This window comes from Narcine bancroftii, chromosome 10 (genome assembly GCF_036971445.1).
Source record: "Narcine bancroftii isolate sNarBan1 chromosome 10, sNarBan1.hap1, whole genome shotgun sequence".
NCBI lineage: Eukaryota > Metazoa > Chordata > Chondrichthyes > Torpediniformes > Narcinidae > Narcine > Narcine bancroftii.
In genome coordinates, this window is record NC_091478.1 from 29,618,616 (window position 1) to 29,645,765 (window position 27,150).

A 27,150-nucleotide genomic window follows, 5' to 3' on the forward strand; every position below is an offset into this window, starting at 1 on the left:
CAAGCCTGAAACATGGGTTATGTATCTTTATCTTTACTATATAAAGGACACTATTTGACCTCCTGGGTTTCTCCAGTATGTGTGTGTTTTACAATGCTAACTGGACGGTTGCCATGAAGTACATCATCCCATTGTCACATATACGCAAAGCAGTCACAGCTCCTGCTATGGTCCCAAATCCCACAAGTCTCCCATCGACAAAAACTCACAACCACCCCTCAGACAGACTGGAGGTAAGCCTTCCCAGTGATAACGTTAGCATTCACTACCATGTATAGGACATTACTTACTTCACAGAACCATCACTAACCTGAATGCTGTTGTGGGTGACACTTTTTCGAATGTGCCTCAGGGTCTGATGATGTTCTAGGATCTTGTTTCCACAGATGATATCTACCTGTCAGTCACACAAAGCATTTCTTGTGATTAAACATTCTGCAGGTGAATACACATGTGAGAAAACAAGAGAATCAGGGGCAAGGTTATTGCTTCCCAGTAATGCCCTGTGTACAGGTCAAACAAAGCTCAAGGTGCATTGGAGAAACCAGAGATACCTTTCTATCAGGTCATTTGGATACTTGCAGCTCCACAGCCGTAGCAGAAGCCACCCACAATACTTTTCATCTCGTCCACTGTACCATGTTTAAGAAACACACTCATGACATCGAGTTCTTAAGCCCACAGCCACGGCCCCTCTCTGGGTTTGTGGACAAACAGACATCCACCGCCTGTCTCCGGGATGTGTGGACATTGCCCTCCTTAGAGCATGCTGCCGTTACCCTCTCTGAGATGTGCAGGCATTGACCTCTCTGGGGCACACTGACCGTTGACCACTCTGGGGCATGTGAGCATTGTCTTCTCTGGGGTGCACAACATCCCTTGCCCCCCCTCTGGGGTACGTGGACATTGCCTTCTCTAGGGCGCACGCCCTCCCCTGCCCCTCTCTAGGGTGCACGCCCTCCCCTGCCCCTCTCTAGGGCGCACGCCCTCCCCGCCCCTCTCTAGGGCGCACGCCCTCCCCGCCCCTCTCTAGGACGCACGCCCTCCCCTGCCCCTCTCTAGGGCGCACGCCCTCCCCTGCCCCTCTCTAGGGCGCACGCCCTCCCCTGCCCCTCTCTAGGGCGCACGCCCTCCCCTGCCCCTCTCTAGGGCGCACGCCCTCCCCTGCCCCTCTCTAGGGCGCACAGCGTCCCCTGCCCCTCTCTAGGGCGCACGGCGTCTCCTACCCCTCTCTAGGGCGCACGGCCTCCCCTGCCCCTCTCTAGGGCGCACGCCCTCCCCGCCCCTCTCTAGGGCGCACGCCCTCCCCTGCCCCTCTCTAGGACGCACGCCCTCCCCTGCCCCTCTCTAGGGCGCACGCCCTCCCCTGCCCCTCTCTAGGGCGCACGCCCTCCCCTGCCCCTCTCTAGGGCGCACGCCCTCCCCTGCCCCACTCTAGGGCGCACGCCCTCCCCTGCCCCTCTCTAGGGCGCACAGCGTCCCCTGCCCCTCTCTAGGGCGCACAGCGTCTCCTACCCCTCTCTAGGGCGCACGGCCTCCCCTGCCCCTCTCTAGGGCGCACGCCCTCCCCTGCCCCTCTCTAGGGCGCACGGCTTCCCCTGCCCCTCTCTCTAGGGCGCACGACTTCCCCTGCCCCCCTCTCTGGGTATGCGGATATTGCCCTCTCTTGGTGCACATCTTGTCCTGCCCTTCTCTGAGGTACGCGACATCCCCTATTCCTCTCTGGGTTCCAACATCCCCCACGATCCTCTCTGGAGCGGACATTGCCCTCTTCCAGGGTCACCTGTTCACCGTTTTGCTGTTGGTACAACATTGCCAAAGGTTTGTTTGGTGGTCAGTGCTGGCAGAGCAGTTACCACACACCACCAGGTTCGATCCTGACTTCAGCCCACTAGCACTTTTGTGGAGTTCGTGTTTTGTCTGTGATGTCAGGTGCTCCACTTTCATCCCATGTTTCAGAGATGTGTGGCTGGTGGAATATTTGGCCACTGAAAATATGAAGATGAGTGGTAGAATCTGGGGTATTGATGAGAACATGAGGAAAACAAATGAGTGCTGGATGGTCAGCATAGACTCAGTGGGCTGAAGGGTCTCCAGGCTGATTTCAGGTTAGGTGGGAACACTGCAACCACCACTTCAGGGGATGGAAACAGGGACACTTATCTGCCAGCCTCATAACCATGGAAGGCCATAACCTCTCTGAGAGGAATCTGTGTGAACAACAGCTGTTTGCTGCACTTCAGGATAAGCCAATGTGACTGGCCAGCAGATCATTGCCTCTGATGTGGGGTTATTAGGCAAACACAGCTGTAAGGCCCACCTCTGACAGGGCAGCACTCCTTCAACACTGAATAGAAGTGCAGGAGCAGAGCTCACCTCTGGAACAGATTCCAGTGTTGCGCCATTGTTGGGAAAGCTAGAGAGATCAGGGCTGATGACAGAACAGTACAGGAGTAGCCCTTCAGCCCACATGTCTTTGCTGAACTGGATGGCCAAGTGGAAGTAAAGCTCTGCTGCTGGTCCCTGATAGATATCACTCCATTCCTGAATATTGCTATCAAAAGGCTCTCAAACTCTACTAATCTATCAACTGCTTGCAGTAACATCGTGGCAATGAGGCTACTGACTCAGACAACTACAGCCATCTTCCTTGATTATACCACTGACTTCACCCACTGCAATGTCCCCATACCCCACTGACTAATTATCTGCACACCCTGGATACTATACTTGGTCAAATCTCCCTGTTCTCACCTCTGGTGGTCATAAATGGCTCAGTGGGATAGAAGAGGAACTGCTGCAATTAGTGGACGCAGCTAGAGCTGTTAGTGTTGCCTGATGACTCCCACATTTTACTTCAAAGGGTGGTTAGCAAACTGAACAGGATAATTTATCCTGTTTTTTGGAACATACCTGGCTAATCTTCCACACTGTTGAAGAGAAGCCGTTTTGACAGCAGTGGCAATAGGAGTGAGGAAACTGTGCTGACCCTGGGCTTGGGCTTGACCAGCAAATGCTCAGACTGAGAGTTCTGCAATGGAGTGGTCAGGATCTGGCCAATACAGCAGAACCTCTAAATTCCATGCTGTCACAGTCAATTTCACTAAATTATGGAAAGATCGCGGAGTCCTTTGTCTCCACCACATTTGGGGCTGCCTGGCTCTCCTGGGCTTTCAGCAACCTTCAGGCGTGTGATTTGTGCTGCTATCTGCAAAACAACCCGTCACAGATGAGGCAGCACTTAATCACGGGCAAAGATCGAAAGACAATTACAAAACCCAGTCACATTTACTGCAAGGGTTACAAAGATCACTGGGAGATTGGGGGGGGGGGGGGGGGGAGGCATTGTGATAAACTAGGGGCACAGAAATTTCTCAGTAGAATGAGAATCCAGGAGAGGGAACTGAAAAGGTTACAACAAGCAGAGGTGGTGTAAACAAGAGAAAGAAAGGAGGAATGAAATTGAGAGAATAAAAATTGTAAGAACAGGAAGGAAAAGAAAGTGAGGAGACAGACAGCAAAATGAGACTGGGTAAAGTTAAAACAAATATAAAACAGGCATGAAATAAATAAAAGGTAAAAGTGAGGAAATGAAAGACATGATGCTCAACCAGATCAAAAGCACCTAACACCTCGAAAACAAATCGTAGTCCCAATAGGAGAACACAAACAAGCAACTTCTTCCCACAGGGCAAGGCCTGCATTTATTTATAATTTGCTTTAAACTCTTCAGGCTCTGCATAGATTCATGTTCTGGACAGCCATCTCCTCTTCACACAACCTCCCAAGGGATCCATCTGTCTCGCGTTTAATTACAATGACAAATGATGCAGACTGAAGAAGCTCACGTGACTTGACCCAGTCACTCTGAGAACAGGGCGATGAATTTCTTAAGGCAGCACACAGCTGAGGGGGAACACATTAAGCAAGAGAACCCGCCGCCACCATCTACCTGTGCCTCCCAACTCCCTGCCCTGTTTCAAGAATAGAAAGCAGCAGGTACAGACAGACACTCAATTGTAACACAAGCATTAAAACTAGATGACTGGCAGTTGGAACTGCAACGTTTTTGCAAATTGAAGACAAAGATGCCAAGGTCACCTTCAGATCCGCCAACCACTATCCTGGTGATATACAGAGCATTTGTCCTCCACATGGATGTATTAAGAGCCTATACCTCAAATTGGTGGGGGAGGGGGGGGCAAGAAGCCGGCAAGGGGAAGAAATATCACTCACTCTATGACTAGCATTAAACTGGTTCAGTGAGGAACCAGACCTGTACTCTGTACCTGCAAGTAGCTCATTCAGTCACAGACTGATGCACAGGACAAAATTCATCCCACAAAATGCCAGGAGTTGAGCATCTTCAACAAAACAGGGTTGGCTGCAGGCTGCTGAAGGCCAGAGCTGAGCCATTCATGTCAGGGGACCCAGCCCTAGACAAGTACAATCTCTGCAAGTCCATCAGGGACAGTTCTGCCTCAAGCTTGGGTGCCAAGCAAACATCTCAGGCACACTGTGACTATGGCAGGGAATGCATGCTGTCAGCAGGCAGCTCAGAATGCAACAGCACAACACTTCCCAACAAGCAAATCATGTTCTATGCTCACTTCGAACAGGGAGACAACAAGGAGGTGACACCCACATGAACCATGATAAGCACCGACACTGCTGCTTAAGTCAGAGGGGCTTTCCAGTGGGTGAACTCGCCGAGAACAAAGGGTCCAGATGGAGTTCTGGAATATGTCCTGAGAGCCTGCAGAAATCAACTGGTGGATAGCCACAGACATCTGTAATCTCTTGCTACCACAAGCCAATGTCCCCACATCCTCCAAGGTCACCATCAACCCAGTTACGAAGAAAAGAAAAATGAGCCTCAACGACCACTGACTCTGACATCCACCATTGTGAAGTGCGTTGAGAGGCTGGTCAAGCCTCCAAGCCCAGACAAGACCACTTCAATAGGTCTACTGTTCAAACAGATCCATGGCAGGTGCCAGTTCCCCAACTCTCCATCCAGCCCCAGTACACCTGGACACATCTATCAGACAACTGTTCACTATCAACAGCTCTGCCTTCAATACCATTGTCCGCACAAACCCATTCCCAAAATTCAGGATCTTTGCCTTAGTGCCTCCTCTGCAACTGGATCCTTGTCTTTCTGTCTAACAGACCGCAATCAGTGAAGATGTGGGGAGGGGGGGGGTTCAACATCTCTTCAACAAGGATGTGAACTCAGTGTCCTTTACATTCACCACTGTAAATATCATTCCAACCCCATCTTCAATCTGACAGCAGTACTACACTAGTTAGCTAGGTAACAACTTTTTCCAAAAGGTTTGCTTCCTGAGAAAAAAAATCAGATATTATGATAGACAACTTCAAGCTGAACACAAAGATAATTATAGATTTGCTGTATTAACTTTTATTGAATTTAGCATGTTTAATCATAAAATGATGCTGACATGTTGCACTAGTTCAATTGACCTAAAAATGTTTTGCCACTGATTTTCATTGGTACTCAGCATCTGATGCTCTCATGTCAGTGTCCAACAATATTTGGCCAGCATTGATGAATTCCAGTTGCCGATACTAATTTTTCCATGGTAGCAATGACCTGGTGAAACTTTACACCATGTTCGTCACTGACTGCACCAAGATCAGCGGGGAAGAGTTTAAGTGTGAACGCAGAAAATGAATATTCAATGATGTTGCATTTCATGGTTTTGGATGCCTGAAGCATGTTGTCAATCAGCTGGATTTTTAATTTTTAAAACAAAATTAGACATACAGCATGGTAACAGGCCATTTCGGCCACAAGTTTGTGCCACCCAATTGACCTACACCCCTAGTATATTTCGAACAGTGAGAGGAAACTGGAGCCCTCGGGGAAAACACATGCAGACACAGGGAGAACCAACAAACTCCTTACAGACAGTGCAGGGCTCAAATCCTGGTCCCAATCACTGACGCTGTAAAGGCGTTGTACTAACTGCTACGTCAATCACGCTGCCCAAGCTGTGTAGTTGCCAAGAAAATTCTCAACAACATCTTTAAAAGCCTTCCAAACATGCCGAGGCATAAGACATTTGCAATGAGGCCATGCCCACGCATACTTGGATTGACCAAAACAGCTTGTTTTATGGGCAATGTAATAGTAGACTTAAAATATGACAGGAAATCACAAAAATATGTTACATCTGAAAAACAGAACATGACTGGAAAAATTTAAGGCAATTTTCATGATCAGAGCCCAAAATCCATAAAATACACAGAAAAGTGTTCAGGAAGCACAATCTTCATTGTCCTGTGATATCATATAATGATGATACAATACTGGAAAGACATTTAAAGTCTAGCAGGATGATGCCAAGATAACCTCTCTCTCAACATCAGTAAAATTAAGGAGATGATCGTGACAAGGAGAGGGGACAGAGTCCACAACCCTGTCTACATTAATGATGCTGAAGTCAAAAGAGTGGACAACTTCAAGTTTTGAAAAATAAACATCTCCAATGATGCGATGATCTAAAAGCACCAATCCGTCAACTTTCTCAGAAGACTAAGGCATGCACCCCCACCCATCCATCAATAAGTTGTATAGGGGCACTACCGAGAGCAGACGCTGGACGTTTCACAGCGTGGGATGGAAGCTGCTCTGCTCAGGGTCAGAAGAACCTGTAGAAGGTGGTGAAGGCAGCTCAGAACATCATGCAAACCTCCCTCTACTCCACAGACTCCATCTATATCTCCGCTGCCTGGGAAGGGCAGCCGACACACTGATGGACCATTACACCCCAGACACACTTTTCTCCCATTGAGGAGAAAGGTTAAGAGGGTGAATTCACCACCAACCATCTCAAAGATAGCTTCTTCCCTGCAGCCATAAGGCTCCTGGATGAATCCCACAACAGTGCTCACGAGCTGCCCTTGGTTGGTGCTATTTGATTTTCCTTTTCATTGTAACAACCTGGGTGAGTCATTGCAGTGCATTATGTCACATTTATAGACTTGGGATCCTGCAGCAATAGAAGCCATCGACAAGGACCAGATCCGGAGCATGATGGACCAGAGTCCAGAGGCCTTCCAGAAATTCCGACAACACTCAGTAAGCTGGACACAATCCAGGAAGACTATCCTGCCTGATTGGCATCCTATCCAACATACTAAATACTCATTTTCTCCATGACTACCATCTCCTGGATATTCCGCAAATGAGGACATGAGGCATAAAGGGGTGGACTCATGGGCGGGGAAGTGGATTGCAGGGAAGGGGGTGGGCGGGACATGGGTCACAGGGAGGGGGTGCAGGCAGGGGTGAGGGACTCAGAGGTGTGGGAGTAGGTGGGGGCATGGGTCACAGGGAGGGGTGCAGGTGGGAATGCTGGTCGTGGGGAGTGGGACTCATTGGCAGGGAAGTAAGTCACTGGAAGGGGAGGTGGGTCACAGGGATGGGGGGCAGGGAGGGGCGTGATTCAGAGGGAAGGGGTCAGGCAGGGGCATGGGTCACGAGGGTGTGTGGGACTCGTGGGTGGGGTGGGATGGTGGTGAGGTGAGGGGGCTGGAAGGGGTGTGGGTCACGGGGGAGTGGGACTCATAGGGGGGGAAGTGGGTCATGGGGGAGTCGGGGGAGGTGTGTCACAGGGATGAGTACCCAGCCTGTTCCTTCCTCAAGGACATCTGTCAGTAAAGCTGAAGCACACAGAGTGCTGGAGAAATTCAGCAGGTCCTGCCACATGAGTGGAAAGCAAAGGGCAGTCAACATTTTGGGCCTCAGTCCTTCATCGGGAGTACTCTAATTCAGGCTGAGACCTAAATAATCTGGGAGGGATAAGAGGATGAGCACAGGCTCACAAGCTGGTAGGTGATGGGTTATATAGGTGGGAGGGGGAAGAGAATGAGAGGCTGGGATTGATGGGGGATACAAGTGGGAGGAGGATCAGGCTGCTAGGTGATGGGGATTCAGGGGGGGGGGGAGGGGAGAGTCTGGTAAGTGATGGGGATACAGATGGGAGGGGGAGGGATGGGGAAAGGACAGAGTACTCAGACAGGTGGGCTCTGATAAGAGAATGAAAGGAAGAGGGTGGGGAGGTGGAGGAAGGGAGCAAGTTAAAGCTGGTCTTTATTGCTCGGCAATACCTTTTCCAAGCTACACAACTTAAAGGAAATTAATTTGAGATTCAAGGCATTAAGAAACAGATGAAGAAAATGCAAGATGAAGTAGCTGCAACAAAAGATCAATTAATGCAAAAAATTGATATTTTAGTAAACTTTAGTAAAAGGAATAACAAAAATTGTTGGACTTAAAGAAGGCGATGAAGGTCAAGAAATTAAGAAGTTTTACAGCGTTGGATTCTGCAATCTCTGGAGTAACTGAATTTCAAGGGGACATCAAGACAATAGCATCATGAAGAAAGCCTCTGCTTCCTCAGGAGTTTGCGGTGGAGCTAGTGGAGTTGTTCAAGTGAACCGGGACGGACTTGAAGGGCCGACATGGCCTGTTTCCGTGCTGTCAACGGTTATATGGTTATCACTCCCTCCCGCTCTCAGACAGAATCCCAAACTGATGTCCTTCCCACATCCACACTCGGTTTGTGCCTGAGCTTTGATGCTTACGTGGTAGATTGGGTCCAATTCCAGCTTCTTTCGGATAAACTTTTCCACATGTCGGATTGTTGCCTCTTCTGACACCCGGACATATTTCTTCCGCAGTGGCTGAAAGAAAACTAAAGAAAATTAACCTGGGAGTCAAGGGTAGAAAGAGTTCAGCAGACTGAATGGCTAACTCATTACTCAGGACATGGGCATCCAAGGCCTTCCATTCAGAACACCATTTACCCTTGCCTTCATACAGTATTACATGCCTGCACTTCAAATTTTAGCTGTTGTGAACAGCTATACCTGTATTTTCCATTTATTTGCAATGTTGGTAAGAATAGAGAAAGAAAGAGGCCTTGGACAGCTTGCTTAGGGATCGACGATAACCACAGGTCAGTTACTGGTCTGAAAATCTAAAGATGCATCATAATCTAAGGGAGATGCTTGCTAACGACACACGAGACCCACTAAGACTGGAGGTAGTGGATGTGGCAATGTTAGGCCATGAATAAAGGAAGAAATCTCTCTCAGAGTTGCCAGTAAGAAATGTTGTGATTGAGAGGTCAAGGACAAGATCCAGGGGAGCAGCAGCAGAGTGGGAGAACAACCCTATCCTGAGAAGCCCAGAAGAGGCCAAAGCAGTGGGCTAGTGAGGGACTCAACAACTGAAGGACTAACACCAGGCCACAGGATTCATGAGGGTGCCAATGGCAAGTAGGGCTCCCAAAGTGCCCAAGGTGCTGAATGCTTCCTGATGCTATCGAAGGTTCAGAACTGAGCTCAGCTTTATTGTTGGAATGAACAAGAGGCCATGCAGCTGCAGAGGTTACAGGAGACAAATCCATGGGCACTCGATTTGTCTGAAGTGACTCTTTTTCTTCTCTTATCGGTGGGGCCACCGGGCCAGTAGCACCTCTTTGTGTGCTTTTATGAGCAAACAAAAGTGATCAATCTCTATGCATTATGCACATGATGATAAAGGAATCCTATCGATGGAGAGGTCAAGGACCAAAGGTAATGGGTAAAAGAGGTTAACAATCAGATTGTGGAGCTCAGTGATTTTGGAAATGAGGTCTGCCTCAGGTGAATTCAAGGGTGCTTCAGCTATCAGCAGGATGAAGGAGAGGGATAGGGTTATGTGAAGGCCATGGCTCACAACGGGGGCTGCTCCAGAAATTGAATGGTGACATACAACGAACACTCATCGAGCTTCCTGACAAAGTGAACATTCACAGGAACTTGGGAGCAGGCAAAATGTGAAGACTCCAGGGACTGATGTGGAGAAACACTGAGGTTGCCAAGCCTGACGACTGATTTGTGTTGAGCTCATGGACCTCTGCAATGCATGGTTACAGCTCCACCATGTTCCAGCCCAAGATCAATACCAGAGAATCCTGCAGGATTGAGTGTAGTGGGGTGGGAGCAGGTGGTGGGGAACACTAAAGAAAGAGAAGAAGGAATCAGAGTGATTGAATATTTGCCACAAGAAGACTGTCATCCACATGACCGACCGTCTTTTCCCATAGTACCCAGGCAATGGTGAGTGGGGATAGCAAAAGAAAACTTCCAACTCTAAACGACCTCTAAACCACCCCGAGGTGCCCATCCTTCTCATGATGCTACATTTACAGCGTCTAACTTATAGGCACTCCCTAGTTGCTGTTCCATGTCTCACCACACACCAGCAGAGTCACTGCTACAGAACCAGCTTCCAAAGCTGCTACAACAATCTATTCCAGGTCCGCTATTCCACCCAATTCTTTAGCCCACACAGCCTCCCTGCACACTTTTCTCTGGCTCCCATTCAGAGGACTGGGGAGCTTTTCTGTCAGTTGGTCGACAGAGTGCTGACAGCTCAATACTGCAAATTATTCAGGCAGTTCCCATTTCACGCATCAGTACTCACAAGAACATTATTTTTAAATTGAAGCTGGCACCTTTGCCAGGACTTGAGAGATTTGCTGCTGATACCACTTTGAGTAAGAATTATACGCAGAATTATTCACAAGCCCAAGCTTTAAGTCAGAGCTCTCCAGCACAGCTGAGGATTCACTTCTACCCCAATTCTTCAAGTCCTGGGCTGCCTTGATCACAGTGAATGGTGCTGCCTGGCAGATGTGTGTAGCAAAACAGAATCGACAACCTGAAATGGCACATGTCAGTTTGTCCGTAATTTGGCAGTCATATTCGTTGGGGATTTACAGGACGTCAGCTGGACTTTAGCAAGGGAATCATGTAGAGCTGATTATCCAAGTCACATTCAAGAAGAAATGTGCCACAGTTCAGACAATTGACCAATGTATTAAATACCCCGTCTGCTTAAAATGGTAAGAGTGCATGAACTCTGCAGCTGTGATAGAGAGGTCAATGCATTTGATGCAGACAAATTCAGGATGAATTCCTTTCATCACAGCTTTTCCACTCACCGGGATACAGGCTTCTTTCTGGGATACTGACTCCCGATATGTGTGGATAATGAAATCCAAGTCTGTACAGTAGTTGGGGCAACAGACTGTGGGAAAAGTCTGCAGGAGAGCTTTCCCAGGAACTGGAATTCACCATGAATTCTCTTCCCTGAAGTGTTTATGTCCTGGCCACCAACACTGAAATGACTCAAACGATTATAGGGTTGAATCCTTGTAGCAAACGCAAGGGCCAGTGGCTTTAGTAAAAGAGTCTTAGAGCAAACGGTTTTGATTCTTACCTTATAATCACCAATTCCAAGGTCTGCCCTGCAAAATTAGAATAACAATCATTAACCAAGGCAAAGAGGGACTCGATCGTAACTTCGTGCAAGATGACACCAGTTCAACAACTATCAGAATCTGATTTAAACATCCGGACAAAAAATTCCAGGGGTTAAGTACTTTTTAAAAATAAATACCCAGTGGTTAAGAATTTGAATTCACAGCCCATTGAGGTGGGTGGACACTGAATCAGTGCATTCAAAGGGAATTCTATGGTTGCAAGAGAAAATAATTTGCAGACCCTTGGAAAGGCAGCTCTTCCAGAAGGGAATGATTGTTTAATTAGTGGGTGGAGACCTAGAACTGAAGCCACCACCTGTGGATCAGAAGTATTCCATTGGTCCTTACCATCATGGGGAGAGGCTGAGACAAAAGAACTTGGATGCACTGAAAGGATGGCTGGGGAAGGTGGTGGTGGTGGTTTGGAGGCAGTGCTAAAGGAGAGGAGGCTCATGTGGTGCATGAGCACTAGGAAGGACCTGGTGGACCAACTCACCTGAACTGCGCTTTTAATATTTGCGCACATTCAACAGTAACTCCAGCCCAGAGGAGAGTCGAGGAGAATGTGGGAGAAGAAAAAGCAGGGGGTGCATAAATGGGTGACTGCTGTTGGCAGAGACTGAAGGACAGCTTCTATGCTGAGCGACTTTATGATTCTATGTCCCTCACACCAATCACATTTCTATTAACCTCCTTCCACACTCACATGTGTGGCCAGATGCTTTTCAATTTGCAGGACACTATTGGGGTTGGGGTCTCTGCATTCCTCGAGCAAATCCATACTACACCCTTCCAGCTCATTTCCTCCAACTCCCCCCACTGTTCATTCTGCATCGTCAGAATGTTGGAAATCTATGCTGCCTGCCTTGGTTTAGTTCAGGTAAATGTTACAAACCCCAAACCTGCCTGAAAAAGATTTCCAAGTTCTCAGTGCTCCGACATGACCAACAGTTCCTCTGCCAGCACCAAAAACACTTCAAGAGCTCAATGATTAACTATTGGTTCTAGAGTCTTCCTGAACAAACATTGAGCTATTTATGAGATGAAGACAGGGTGTCATATCAATGCAGACATTTCTTTTTGCAGGTCTGTCATCACTCCCAGCTGGGTTAGTGGGCAGTCGTGGAGATTACATGCTAAAAACATTTCCCACATGTCTCTCTGCATCTCAAAGCACAAGGGGTTAAAAAAAAATAGACGCCTGCATCAAACTGCCATGTATTAAACTGACTACTCTACCCTTCCCAATGGTTAAACTGGGACAGAGACACTTCAATGACAAATGAGGTTTGAGTGATAGACCCACAGCAAATTCCAGTGTCATGAGGTATTCTCTGCCCAGACGGGCTTCACATCCCTTGACAGGTACTGCAGGCACAAACACTTGTGACTTCCAGTAGGAACCTGGCTTGGATGTGGAAAAACACTTGTATTGAGAAAGGAAAGAACAGCTGACACTGGAATCTCCAGCAAACAAAGAAAAGTTACAGCGACTCAGAAGTGGTCAATGATGTGGCTTTAAAAAAGGACCTCAGACTCCCCATTTCTCTCCAAAACGCGGGTGGTACTGCCCAGCCTCTGCCTGAATCAACATCCTTGGCTTAGAAAGAACAGAGAGCATTCATTCTCTCACATATTGGCTAGGGTGGCCCGGTTAGCGTAGTGCTATTACAGAACGAGCAACTCAGGTTAGAATCCGGCGCTATCTGTAAGGTGTTTGTACATTCTCCCTGTTTCTGCGTGGGTTTCCACCAGGTGCTCTGGTTTCCTCCTACTGTTCAAAATGTATGGGGTTGCAGGCTAATTTGGGTGTAATTGGGTAGCACGGGTTTAAATGGCCCAAATTGGCTTCCACCATGTTGTAAAAAAAACTTGCATCAGGTTATCCACTGCCTTCACAGATTAACCAATACAAACACCACCCAGCCACAAGCTGGCCATGCAGATCACATCAACTAATTCTCTTGTCATCAACTTCCTGGGTCACCAAGGACCAGAAATACAATGGCACCAACCCTATACACCACCTAAATACTATAGTCAGACTGGGCAACCTCCTGGTACCCAACACCAGTCTACCAATGACCAGGCACATTAGGGGTGTGATGAAATACGCTCCATGACATCCTACTGACACCCAACACCAGACCGCCACTGATCAGGCATGCCAGGGATGTGATGGAAGACTCTCCATTCCTCCTGCCACCCAATAACAGTCAACCAATGACCAGGCATGTCAGGGGTGTGATGGAACACTCTCCATTCTTCCTGTCACCCAACACCAGTCCACCAATGACCAGGCATATCAGGGGTGTGATGGAACGCTCTCCATTCTTCCTGTCACCCAACACCAGTCCATCAATGACCAGGCTTGTCAGGGGTGTGATGGAACGCTCTCCATTCTTCCTGTCACCCAACACCAGTCCACCCATGACCAGGCATGTCAGGGGTGTGATGGAACGCTCTCCATTCTTCCTGTCACCCAACACCAGTCCATCAATGACCAGGCGTGTCAGGGGTATTATGGAACATTCTCCATTTGCAGCTCCAACAAAGGTTTGACACCATAGGTTAATTTGGGCACTCAAACAGCATCTCATCCACTGCACTAAAAATTCAGTGCCTCCACCACTGTAACAGTGGGTCAGTCTATAAATGTGACATAATGCACTGCAATGACTCACCCAGGTTGCTCCCTAGACACCTCCCAAACTTCCACCTGCAGATTCCTCTCCAAGTCACAGACCTCCCAGATTCAGAAATATATTGCCTGTTGTCCATCACTGTTCAACTTAAATCCTGGAATTCCCTCTCCAGAGCACCTTGGGAGAAGCATCAACAGAAGAACCCAGTGATTAATGATCACCACCTTCTCCATGGTAATTAGGGAGGAACCAATAAATAATGGTCTTACAGCAATGCCCAGTCCTGAAAAGTAAATAAAACCCACAGTACAATCATAATGACCAACACCAGCACACCCCCACTTTCCCCACATAAACGAACACATTCATATCCTCCTCACATATTAACCCAGGCAACTTCACCATGCCTGGCACATGGGAACCCACACAACCCCATTCACATGCTTATCACAAGGACAAATACAACCTGCCCCTTGAGAAAACCAGGCAATTCCATTCCACCATGTGATATCATCAACAATGGATGAAGCCAATGAGACCTGACGACATTGTGGCTGAATGTGGAGTTCCTGCTCTCCAGAACTTACCGTGTTCCTGGCCGGGCTTTCAGTCCAGTTCTGACACTAGCATCACCTAACTGTGTGGATGTCTTCTCAGGTATATCCATACACTCACCACCACAACCTAACACGTTCCACATACACACACCACCGCAATCTAATAAATTCCACACAGACCACCATGACTTAACGCATTCCATACACACCACCATGACCAAATGCATTTCACACATACACCACAATCTAATGCATTCCACATACACCACCACGACCTAACGCATTTCACACAAACACCATGACCTAATGCATTCCACACACACAGCACTACAACCTAACACATTCCACACACACCACCACGACCCAAGGCATTTCACACACAGCACCACGACTTTGAAGATCAACATTTCTTCTTGCTGTCAGATCTACATCTCAGAGATGCCTCTCCTGTGGGGGCAGCTTTACCAGACAGTTTCAAGGGCAATTAAGAGCTAACAATAAATACCAAGATTGCAGTGAATCCCAATTCCCCCCAAAATTTTTAAAAAGCACAAGGTTTTGAAATACTTCAGCAAAAACATTCAGTAAAGCAGTGCAATGCAGGGAGCTTGCATCTGTTTGACATGGTCCTTTACTATACGAGGCTTGAAGTGTGGACGCAGGCAGGTCTTCTTTCTGCTGGCTTTAATGAGGAAGCCAGGAAAGTGACCATTGCTTACATGCATGACAGGATCCCTTTGCTTTATGTTCACTCCCTCAGCTGGCTCTGCCATGGTTAGAGAATTTGGAATCTGCCTCCCATTTGCTGCTTTTCCTCACTCTTCCCACTGTCATGGAAGAAGAGTTTCCAAGTCCAACTTTCTATGGAGTTTTGACTCTGTGATAGCCCTCCAGTTAACTGATCTGTTAACCATTTACCATGAAACAGACTTGATGGATCTGCACAGACAGAACAGCAGGGTGTTGAGAACTGCAGATCCATCCTCACCCCAGGCATTGGGAAGGCGGCCAGCAGAGTGAAGACTCAAGAGCATGAAACATGAGCACCTTGGGAGGAGCCTCAGTCCAATTCATCCATGCCATCAAAGGCGGAGTCAATCAGAATGAAGGAGGAAAGTAAAACAGTCAGAGACATGCTCAAACACAGGGCTCCAGTGGGTAGCACATGCAACTCTATGCATCCTTCCCTTTCTCTCCAGACCAAGATAACAGCATCCACACCCGATAAACCCCACAATCCATTTTCTGGAACAAGTGTGGCCTGAGAAAGGACTGGTGCTTCAGTCACATAACAAGCAACAATGCATGCCCAGATTCTGCTCTGTATATGAGGGCGTGGAGCCTTCCAACCATGTTGGAGACTGGCATGCAGGCAAAGGCTCAGAGTTTAAGTTGTAACAATCCAAGACCCACTAGAATGACCTTCAAAGCTGGGATAAAGGACTGGTCTGGAGGGTCATGATAAACGTGATCATGTCGTTCAGGGTTACACACAAATCGAAGAATTCAAACGCTCCCTGTTCCAAGAGAGAAGGCTCTGCAAGTGCACAGATCCCTTGAGATTTCTGGCAAAAGTGGGCTGGGTGCAACTATTTGGTTGGGGCCAGAAGAGGGTAGATCAAAAATGGAATAGTGCGAGTTCAGGGCCAATGTGTTCCCACAAGGGCAGCCTCATGGAATCCTGAATGGCAAGGGAGAATTTTTTAAATTTAGAGATACAGCAAGGTAACGGGCCCTTCTGGTCCACAATCCTGTGCTGCCCCAAATAAACTCATGTGACCATGTAAGTTGAATAAAGCAATCAATGGAACCATAGGTGCATGTAGAAAGCTGGAACCAGGAGAGGCCTGGCAAAAACATACACATAGTGAAGTGTAAGGACATAGAGGGGCACAAGATATCATCAGTTGGAAAGATTACACATCAAAGGCTTTTTATGAATGCATTTATAGCAAGAGGGTAAGCAAGGAAAGAGAAGAGTCCAAAATGGGCCAGAGAAAATAGTCCTATTAGTCTGTGGAGTTTGTAATTGCAGAACCTAACTCAGACAAATGAAAATTGTGCGAATTTGTGGTTAAACCAGAATCTCAGCTGCGTGCTTTATACAACCGAGGGAAAGAAGGCACACGGATACTTAATTCCCTGTCATCCATGCTTCTGCCTTCATGAGGCCAAGGTTCTTCTTTTGTACTTGACTGCCCCCCCACTCCCCCTTCACTGTGTACATCCTCAGCTGACTAGTGGACTGAGAAATGCTTCAGATTTAGCAGAATTAAATTCCATCCAATGTTTTATCCGTCTCAGAAATGATCAATGTTGCAGGTGTCACTGAAACCTAACCTCCTCACTGCAGGAACATTGATAATCTGCTATCCAGTTATCTGAAAATCCCAATGATTTGGCATATGACAAACCGGATAAAAGTGTGTTGGGTATTATTAGGAATAACTTCGAACAGTTTGGAAAACTTGCCAGTTCAGCACCTCCATAGCCCCAAGCATGCTAAATTAACTGCATCAGTCCCACACCAATCTTGTGTCACCTGTGAACTTATTCATCATAACCTCTGTACCCAAATCTGCTCAGGGCCCTATGTTTCATTGGTTACAGTTACACGTCCTGTCCTGGTTTAACCTCCTAAAAAGCAGCATCTCACATTTGTCTGAGCTAAACTCTACCTGTCATCTCTTGGCCAATTTCCCAGTTCATCTCGATCCTGCTCAATCCTGAACGATGGCACTGCCACTACATTTGGGATGCATTTAGATGAGAACTTGAATCACCGAGGCAAAGGGCAATATACTGAATGCTGGGAAATGGATCGAGTGGGTGGGAGATGGCTGGTATGTAAACGGTGGGCCGTTCTGGTGCTCTATGAACCAACAAGTGCAGAAAAGAAGAACAAGGCCTTCCTGAAAATGTGTCAAACAGCTGTTCATCCATAGTCGGAGCCAGAGCCCAGTCACCACATTCAGGCAGGACATGCGAGTACTGGAGAGGAGCAGAAGCATGTACGAACAATGGGATCTAGATTCACTGGGTGAATGCAGGGCAGCGGAGGCACAACCCCTCCTTAATTTAACACGTGCTTGCATCAGCACCGAAGAGATGGAGCTGACAGAGCTGGGAGTGGAGTCGCCCCGTTTCTGGTTGTATTGAAGTGAACAGCTCCTCATTCTGTGATGGTTTAATTCTGATGTGAGCAGGTGACGTCGAGCAGTGTGGGTGGGTAACTCACCAACTGTTGTCTCTGCAGCCACCTACTGGTCACTGACTACAACTACAGGCACGTCAGTAGTGGCACAGCATGGAAACACCCTCCAGCCAACCCACACCACACATTCACTCCAATCCCTTATCCATCCCTTTTATATTCACCTCAACTTCCTTAATCACTCTCACCTAAACACTAAAACATAGAATAGTACCACAAGGGAACAAGCTCTTCTACGCACAATGTCTGTGCCAACCATCATGGCAATCTAAACTAATGCCATCTACTTGGATGTGAACCTTATCACTCCATTCTCTGAATGCCTCAAAACATCACCATATCATGTCCACACCTCCTCTGGCAGCAGGTCCCAGGTGCCGACTATTCTCTGTGGGGGGAAAAAAAACTAGTTTTCTACATCTCTTGAAACATTTCCCCACCCCCTCACCTTGGGCCTATGCCCATTCATACCTGACATTTCGAATCTAGGAAAAGGCTCTGTCTGCCTCTCATAATTTTATACATTCTATCATCTCTCCTCAGCCTCTGATACTTCAGAGATAACAACCCAAGTTTACCAACTTTCTCGATAGATCATACCCTTTAATCCTGACATCATTCTGTTAGATTTCTTCTGCATCCCATCCAAAGCCTTCACACCCTGCCTGTAATGGAGTGGGTAGAACTGCGTAAAGTACTCCACATATGACCTAAGCAAGGTTTTATATAGCTGAATTGAATTGTTAGTGTCACAGGTACTGAGATAAGAGTTCTGTACTCCATCCAGGTAAATCAACTCGTACTTTAGTACTACAGGTATTGAAAACTGAAAGAAAAGGGCAGAATATAACTTTGCAGAGCAAGGTCTGTGTTGAGGTAGTTTTGTGAGCAAGTTATATTTTATTAATGAGGCGCATTCAAGAGAATGATAACAGTGTGATGGATAAAGGCTGCCTTGAATTAGAGCCACGTGTTATCAAACTCCTGCAACTCTGCCCAATAGGAGGGCAAAGAGAGGGTATGGATCCTTTATGATATTGTCTGCTTTTCTGAGGTAGCAGGAAGTGTAAGCAGGGGTCAATGGAGGGGAGGCTGGGTTATGCGATGGCCTGAGCTGTATACACAACTCTCTTAGAGCAGTTCCCATACCAGGCAAGAAGCAATCTTCAGCGGGAGGGAAAGAATGATTGACGTTTTGAGTTGGAACCCTTCATCGACCATCTTCTGACCTGAAACATCGAATGTTTTTTGCTCCAGATTCCAGCATCTGCAGTCTTGTGTGTCTCCAAACCCAATACAACTTGCCAATTTTAATACCTAATTGCTCTGATCATTAAAGGCATATGCGCCAAACACCTTCTTTACCACCCTGCCCACTTCTGTTGCCATTTACAGGGAGCTGTAAACTTGCATCAGATCTGTACGTCGATACTTCGAAGAGTACTGGCATTTACTGTACGTGCTTCTTACATTTGACCTCCCAAACTACATCTCACACTTAAATATAAAACAATACAGCAACAGACCCTTCAGCCACCATGTCTGCACTGAACCTGATGCCGTTAAGCTAAAACCCTACTGTTTGCACATGATCCATATCCCTCCAGTTCCTGCATATCCATGGGACAACCTAGAAAACTCTTCACACACCAATATTGTATTTGCTTTCACCATTATGCCTGGCAGCACATTCCAGGTACCTACCACACAGTGCCCAAAACCTGCCACAAATTTCCTTTAAAAACCCCCCAGCCCCTCACTTTAAATGCATGCCCTCTATTATATAGCCTCTCCCCAACTTAAAACCTATGCGATTTCTGACCATCCATACATACAACCAAAAAAACCTGCTGTATAAATTAGTATCATAAATTAGCAATCCTGCCATCTATAGTTGGGGGCTGTTGAGGGGAGCGGGATGGAGGGATCAGTGTGGGGCTGGTGGTGACTGTCGGGTGACTCTCCTGGTGGCCCGCTGTTGGTTCCTGCACTGGTCCCACTGCCCTGCTCTCTCCTGGGGGCCCATGGTCGGCCCCCAGACCAATCCCAGCATCCCGCTCTCTCCTAACAGCCTTCATACCAATCCTACGCCACACTCCCAATGAACGAACGATAAAACAAATACAGTGAATTTCCAACTGGTCAGTCAGAATGGAACTCGGAAACATGTTGGGGAATGGTTGTTTAACACTTTATTATACCTCACTGACAAAAGGCAAAGGAGGAAAAACCCAACACCCAACTCCAACCAACCAATTTTCCCCTGCAACCGCTGCAACCGTGTCTGCCTGTCCCGCATCGGACTTGTCAGCCACAAACGAGCCTGCAGCTGACGTGGACTTTTTACCCCCTCCATAAATCTTCGTCCGCGAAGCCAAGCCAAAGATACCTTTTAAGGGATGCATCAGCCATTCGTTAACCCAGTTCCTCATTTGATCAAGACCCTGTTGTAAAGCAAGTAACCTTCTTCACTGTCCACCGTAGGACACATTTTCACAACACTGGCAAGCTTACTTAACTTCCACAAACATCCCTAGTCCAAATCATTCATGTTTTATAAGATCTTTTACCTCAGCTTCACTTACTTGCATGAAAACATTCCTGCACTAAAATCCCAAAATTCCCTTCATATTCCATTCCTGCACGATATCCCCAGATTCCCTTCATATTCCATTCCTGCACTATATCCCCAGATTCCCTTCATATTCCATTCCTGCACTATATCCCCAGATTCCCTTCATATTCCATTCTTGCACTATATCCCCAGATTCTCTTAATATACAGTACAGACTGTTGTTATTAAACTTAGTGCCTGAGCCTTCACAGGCCTCCTGGGTACTGAAGATTCACTCCAGGATGAATGGGTGGAAAGTTTCTTTGAGTCTCTTTTGCTTGAGAATGTTAATCCAGGTTCTGGACATCTCAGCTAAACATCAATTCTGGGTCTACTTGGCCCCATATTGATGATCACATTAGCTTCGCTTCCTCTCATGTACAAACCTACCACACCAGGAAACAATGACAAGTATTTGAAGCTGTGGTCTCACTAGAGCCCTGCATAAATTGGAGAAAGATTTCTGCACTCTTGTCTGCAATTCTTATTGCAATAAAGGCAACACATGGTCTGCTTTCCAAATTGTGGAGCATACCTGTTAACAGACACACAACTCACCCAATAAACTCGAGCACCAAAGAGATGTCAAGCTGAGGGGGAGGATCCTTTGGGGGAGCCACAGACAGCGACAGCTTTTTACCCAGCGATCGGATACGACTCACTTTACCATGGTTGGGTACCTGGACAACTGGACAGCACAGAACCAGACAAAGCCAACAAAGGTCAGGAGAGAGCCACACACCCAGTCTGCGCTTATAGTGAAAAAGTTCACAATGCTTTAGAATCTTGTCATAAATTCGGCAGGCCTCATGAGAGAGACAACGCAAACAATACAATACAAAGCTTTATCAAAGTGGTAGGGTAGCATTTTGGAGAGAAGGGGGAGGTGAGGGAAGGAGAGAGAGAGAGAGAGGGGGCAAAAAATTGTGCAGAATGCAGCCCAGGTAACTGCAAGATCAGCCACTATTGGGAGAATGGCATTGGGCCAGGTACAAAGATGGGAAAGCTTTAAGAGGGACATGGGTCAAATACAGAAATGGGATGAGCACAGGTAGGCATCTTAGTCAGGATGGAAGTGTTGGGCTGAAGAGCCTGTGTCCATGCCACCCGACTATGGATTGGAGGAGCAGAGTCGTCAGAATATTCTCAGGCCTGAGGATATAGGCAAGTGGAACTTCAATGACAAAATAAACCTGGGGCCACTGTGGTCAGCTGGCGTAGGCAGGACGTGGGCAGTTGTGCTCGTCCAGTATCTGGTGGAAGGCCAGGAGGTGGCAGGGCAGTGTGGAGGCAGCAGGAGGAGCCGCATGAGATTGAGTCAGATGTTGTTATGGGAATTAGGGAGTCTCAGGAAGTTTCGTTCACCAAGAACTTGATGCTGACTGTGAAGGTGGTTAAAAGAGGTTGCAGTGAAACAAAGCAGAGAACAATGAATTTCTGCAAACTGAAACCACTTGATACCAAGAGCCAGGTATGTGGATGAGAAATAGAAGGGGGTTTAGGAGAGATAGACCCTTAAAAAAAACACACCTCCCACAGTCCAATAAACCTCTGCCGGACCAAGTGAATGGGCCAAAGACAGCCAAGCTGGAGATCAACCTCCTCTAGACAGCCAAGCACATTGCACAGCAAGGCCAGCTCCAACACTGGCCTCATTGCACACTACCTTTAGCCTGGGAACAATAAAAATGCTGCAGTCTGGAGTACTCGGCCTTGATGGAGGTGTACAACATGATGAGGCGCATCAACTTTCTCCCAAAGTAGGTGTATTTAAAAAAAATTTAAAAAAAACTAAAGAGCATAAGTTTGTGAGAGGAAGGGCTTTTAAAGGGAAAAGTAGGTCTTACAGTAACTGGTTGATATCTGGAACACACTGCAGAGAGGGTGGCATTTAGACTGGTAGAGAAGACTCAGGTCCTAATGCAGGCAAATGGATGTGACGGGAAGTGCCTGTTCTGTGTCTGTGTGTCTATGACTGACTCATAACTCACCTGGCTTGGGAACCTCAAGACCTCTCTCTCTGTAGAATTCATGAAGCCGTCTTTTCTCACCTGGATACAAATAAATTTGTGTAACACAGTGACATCAGGAAAAATCATCAGAACCATTCCCCCGGCTGTGAAATCTGCTTGCGTCTGACTGGAACAAAGGGAGCACACTTGGACTGTGCCTTAACTCGAATCTCCATCCCTGCCGGACTGGGACAGCAAAGGTTAATTAATCCCTGCTTGTTGATCCCAAACTGGGAAACTGTGGGTTAACCACACTGTACAAACCACCCGGACTGGGACAGAAGGTTAACAACCCTGTATAACACACCCAGACTGGTGCAGTGAGGGTTAACCACACTGTACAAACCACCCGGACTGGGACAGAAGGTTAACAACCCTGTATAACACACCCAGACTGGGACAGTGAGGGTTAACCACACTGTCCAAACCACCCGGACTGGGACAGAAGGTTAACAACACTGTATAACACACCCAGACTGGGACAGTGAGGGTTAACTGTAATGTTCAGCACTCTGACGCATTCGAAAGCTCACTACCAGTGCAGTACAAAGAGCGTTACATTGTCTTTCCAATTCACTTAGAGAATGAAGGTAAAGCACAAGGCCCAGCACAATCCAGTGTGGAATCAGTGCAGAGCTCCTCAGCTTCCCTTATGGGGGAGGAGGGACTCGATCTCAAGGAAAGAACCTGTTTACAATATGGTTCTAACATTCCCAGGCTACACATGGCATGCTGAACTGGGGATATGCCCTGTAGTGCATAGGACCCAATGTAACTCAGACTGAGAATCCTCAATCTGACCTCCACATTCAGACATAAAACATGTCAGTGTTTGGCCAACTCATTCAGTGTGAGGCCTCCACTTACTGCTCTCTAGGTTGGGCACCAGCTTGTAAACAATATCTTGCAATTTTCTATCCAGTCTGGAAAAAAAAACACAAAAATTACACATTAAACACAACCTATTGAGTGAGGAAAAATCCAGCAGCCTGCAATTGGAAAGTGGGAGGTCATCACTTCTGAGGAAGGCAAATTGGGATGGGCCAAAAGGCCTGTTCTATGCTGTATGACTAACATTTTCCCAGGGTGAGAGATCAGGAGATGTGGTGACAAGCTTGGTCCATGTGGGTGAACCAGAGAGGGGTGAAGAATGGCAAACAGAGGCAGTTGATTAGCAGGTGCCAGACAAGAGGAGAGAGGGGCAAGAGAAATAAATACAGGGGGTCAGGTGGAGGAAGGTGAGGCATATAGATGGAGTAGCATGATATGAGGGAGGTTGTTTCCACTGACAGGTGATACAAAAACTAGGGGAAAATAACCACGGGGAGGAGAGGGAAGAAGGAACTGTTTCTCCCAGAGACCAGCGAATCTGTGGCATTCTCTGTCCAATGAAGCAGCTGAGACTACCTTATTGAATGTACTTAAGATACAGTTAGATCAATTTTTGAATCATAGGGTATTGAAGGGTTATGGGGAACAGGCAGAGCAGGCGCGATGAGGTGGATGACCAACTCCTGTTCCTTACATGCTTAAAGCATTAGTAGCTTTACATCTAGCTCAGTTGCAACAGGAGGACTCAGGGCTAGCTGACAAGACACCTCACTGAACCCATTAATCCCTTTGCCTTCTCACTTGCACCTGCTAGATAACCTTGTGACCTTCCTCCTTGATTGCAGACTCCCCTTGATCTACCCCCTCAATGGCATTCCCATTACCTGACCATTCACACTGAACTCCTTCAGATTGGAACCTCCTATTGTCTTCACTGATATGCCTTCCCTGAATCCCCTTGTCCCCTCTGCTTCATGGTGCCTGTGAACATCTCAACTGCTTTCACCTTCCCCAGTTGTCCCTCAGACTCTTAAAAACATAGAGCCATGAAACACTGCAGCACAGAAATAGGCCCTTCAGCCATCTAGTCTGTGCCTACTATTCTACTCAGTTCCACTGACCTGCACCCAGTCCATAGCCCTCCATACCCCTCCCATCCATGTGCCTGTCCAAATTCTTAAATGTCAAAACTGAGCCGGTATTCACCACTTCAGCTGGCAGCTCGTTCCACACTCCCACCACCCTCTATGTGAAAAGGTTCCCTGCAAATGCTCCCTTTAAACATTTCACCTATCAGGAAAAAGCCTGCTTGCATTTACTCTATCTAGACAGCAGTTAGCATAGCAATTAGTTGGATGCATTACAGCGCCAGCAACCCAGGTTCAAATCCTGTGTTGTCTATAAGGAGTTTGTATGTTCTCCTAGTGTCTGTGTAGGTTTCCAATCTGCCTTCAAAAAAAATGTACAGGGTTTGTAGGTTAATTGGTGTATTTTGGCAGCACGGGCTCGTGGATCAGAAGGATCTGTTACCATGTTGCATGTCTAAATTAAAAAATTTAGATCCCTCATAATTTTGAATACCTCTATCAAATCTCCCCTCATTCTCTAAATAAAGTTCTAACCTGTTTAACTTTGCTCTCAAGTTTCAATATTCTTGTAAATCTTCTCTGCACTCTTTCAATCTTGATATCTTTTCTGAGGTTGTGACTAAAACTCCATACAACACTCCAAATTTGGCCTCATCAATGTTTTATACCATAATATCCCAACTCCTACATTCAATACTTAGATTTACGAAGGCCAATATGCCAAAAGCTCTCTTTACAACCCTTTCCACCTGTGACACCACTTTCAGGAAATTATGTATCTGTATTTCCAGATCCCGCTGTTCCATCGCACTCTGCAGTGCCCTACCATTTACTGGGTATATCCTACCTTGGTTGGTCCTTCAAAAGTGCAACACCTCAGACTTGTCTATATGAAATTACATCTGCCATTTTGCAGCCCATTTTTCCAACAGGTCCAGATCCCCCTGCAAGCTTTGAAAGCCCTCATCTCTGTCCACAACACCTCCAATCTATGTATCAACTGCAAACTTGCTGATCCAATGTTCCACATGATCATCCAGATATAAATGACAAAGAACAATGGACCCAGCACAGATTCCTGAGGCACACCATGAGTCACAGATCTCCAGCTGGATAGGTAATCATCTACTACCTCTCTCTGGCTTCTCCCACAAAGTCAATGCCTAAATCCAATTTACTACCTCATCCTGAATACAGAGTGACCGAACCTTCCTGACCAACCTCCCATGTGGGACCTTGCCAAAGTCCATATAGACAACTTCCTTCCCTGGTAATCGCCTCGAAAAACTCTAGAAGATTGGTTAAACCCGGCCTATTACATAGAAAGTCATGTTAACTATCCTTTAATCACTCCCAGTTCATCCAAATATGGTAGAATCCCCATTATCCTCAATTTAATCCTCAATTTAATCCACTAGAAACCCAAACAACTGGCAAAAAAAAGGAGGGGGAAATAAATAAATAAATGTTTTTAAAAAATAAATAAAAGTTTTGTTTAAAAGTATAAAATTGTAAAAGTAAATGTTCTCCAAAACAACACACAACCCCTTGAAGATGGGAACAAACATTCAGCCAGTGGAGTGCCCCCCGTTGTGCCCCACCCGCAGCAGCTGTTTGAATAAAGTTTCAATAAAATTGTGTTTGAATAAAATGGTGGCACCCAGGATGAAGAGCAGGCCGGTGCTCCTCACCACTGGGGCGACTCTCCCAAAGTGTCTTCCTATCCCTGCCTAGTAAGAATCTTTATCTTTATTTGTATTAGGTATATTAGTAAGACTTTATTGGTAAACTTGAAGGAGGGCAGGGTAGTGATGACAGCAGCATGGGTAGTGTAGCGGTTAGCACAACCCTGTAACAGTGCCAGCGACCAGGGTTCAAATTTAAATTTTCCAAGTTACAGGAATTACCTGATTAAAGTGTGCTTTACATAATTAAATATAACAATAGAATTTCTTTTCAAATTACTTTACATTTTGTACTCTCTTTTGTCTTTTAAACTGTGTATTCTTAATGCAGGTGTATTAGTGAGACATTGTAACAGTGTGTCTCAGTCAACCAGAAAACTTGCATATGTGGCATCCAGATAATAGGGATTCTACTGTACTTGTATGTCTAATCAAGAATACCTGACGTCAAGCCCACAGACCTATAATGTCCTGGATTATTCATAAAGCCTTTGCTAAACAAAGAAACAACATTAGCTATTGTCCAATCCTCCAGTACCACATTCAGTACATTTTAAATATCTCTGCCAGGGCCTCTGTTATTTCCACAAGAGCTTCCCTCAAGATCCGAGGGAATATCTTGTCAGGCCCTGGGGATTTATTGTCCACTGTTCCTCATTCAGCTACGTGATTTCCCCCCATTTGCTCCCCACTGCCCACTTACCTGATATTGTACAGCGGCTGTGTCTGGTGGACAGCAACGTTGCACTTTGGACACCGGTTGCTGTTTTCAAAATGTTTCACGATACAACTCTTACAGACTGCAGAGACACAGGCAGGAAATATTATACTGAAGCAAGAAAAACAAATTTTAAAGCAAGAAATTCTAGCAATAGATGGAATGCCATTCCGAGAACACAGGATGGCAGGCTCTCTCCTGGAGATAGCCTAAACTCGTTGCAGGTTGGGGTCAGCTCATCAAACATTTAGGATCCAGACTAACATGACAGATAGTGAGAGGACAATGTAGTCTCATAAAAAAGGACAACATTTTACATCCATGAAGTGAAATTTCAACATGCAAAGATTCACTAAATCCTTGGAATTCTCTATTTAATGGAGTTATTCTGAAGAGGCGAACAAAAGGATTTATGAGGGAGGGTTCGAGAACGTGGACGTT

At 46.6% G+C, this 27,150-nt stretch overlaps 1 protein-coding gene across 2 annotated transcripts in view; it reads right to left on the reverse strand.

The window, feature by feature from the left end:
- Nucleotides 1–27,150, reverse strand: part of pcgf6 (polycomb group ring finger 6) — a 50,468-nt gene that overhangs the window by 13,139 nt on the left and 10,179 nt on the right. For both annotated transcript variants that reach the window (XR_011345459.1, XM_069900436.1), the window contains exons 3-9: nucleotides 26,695–26,791; nucleotides 23,255–23,310; nucleotides 22,367–22,426; nucleotides 20,934–21,063; nucleotides 11,303–11,330; nucleotides 8,617–8,715; nucleotides 311–397 (exon numbers count right to left, since the gene is read on the reverse strand). Coding sequence is in view for 1 of the 2 variants with exons in the window: in XM_069900436.1 (XP_069756537.1) it covers nucleotides 311–397; nucleotides 8,617–8,715; nucleotides 11,303–11,330; nucleotides 20,934–21,063; nucleotides 22,367–22,426; nucleotides 23,255–23,310; nucleotides 26,695–26,791 (557 nt within the window). In the remaining variant the exon portion in view is untranslated. The remainder of the gene's footprint in view (nucleotides 1–310; nucleotides 398–8,616; nucleotides 8,716–11,302; nucleotides 11,331–20,933; nucleotides 21,064–22,366; nucleotides 22,427–23,254; nucleotides 23,311–26,694; nucleotides 26,792–27,150) is intronic.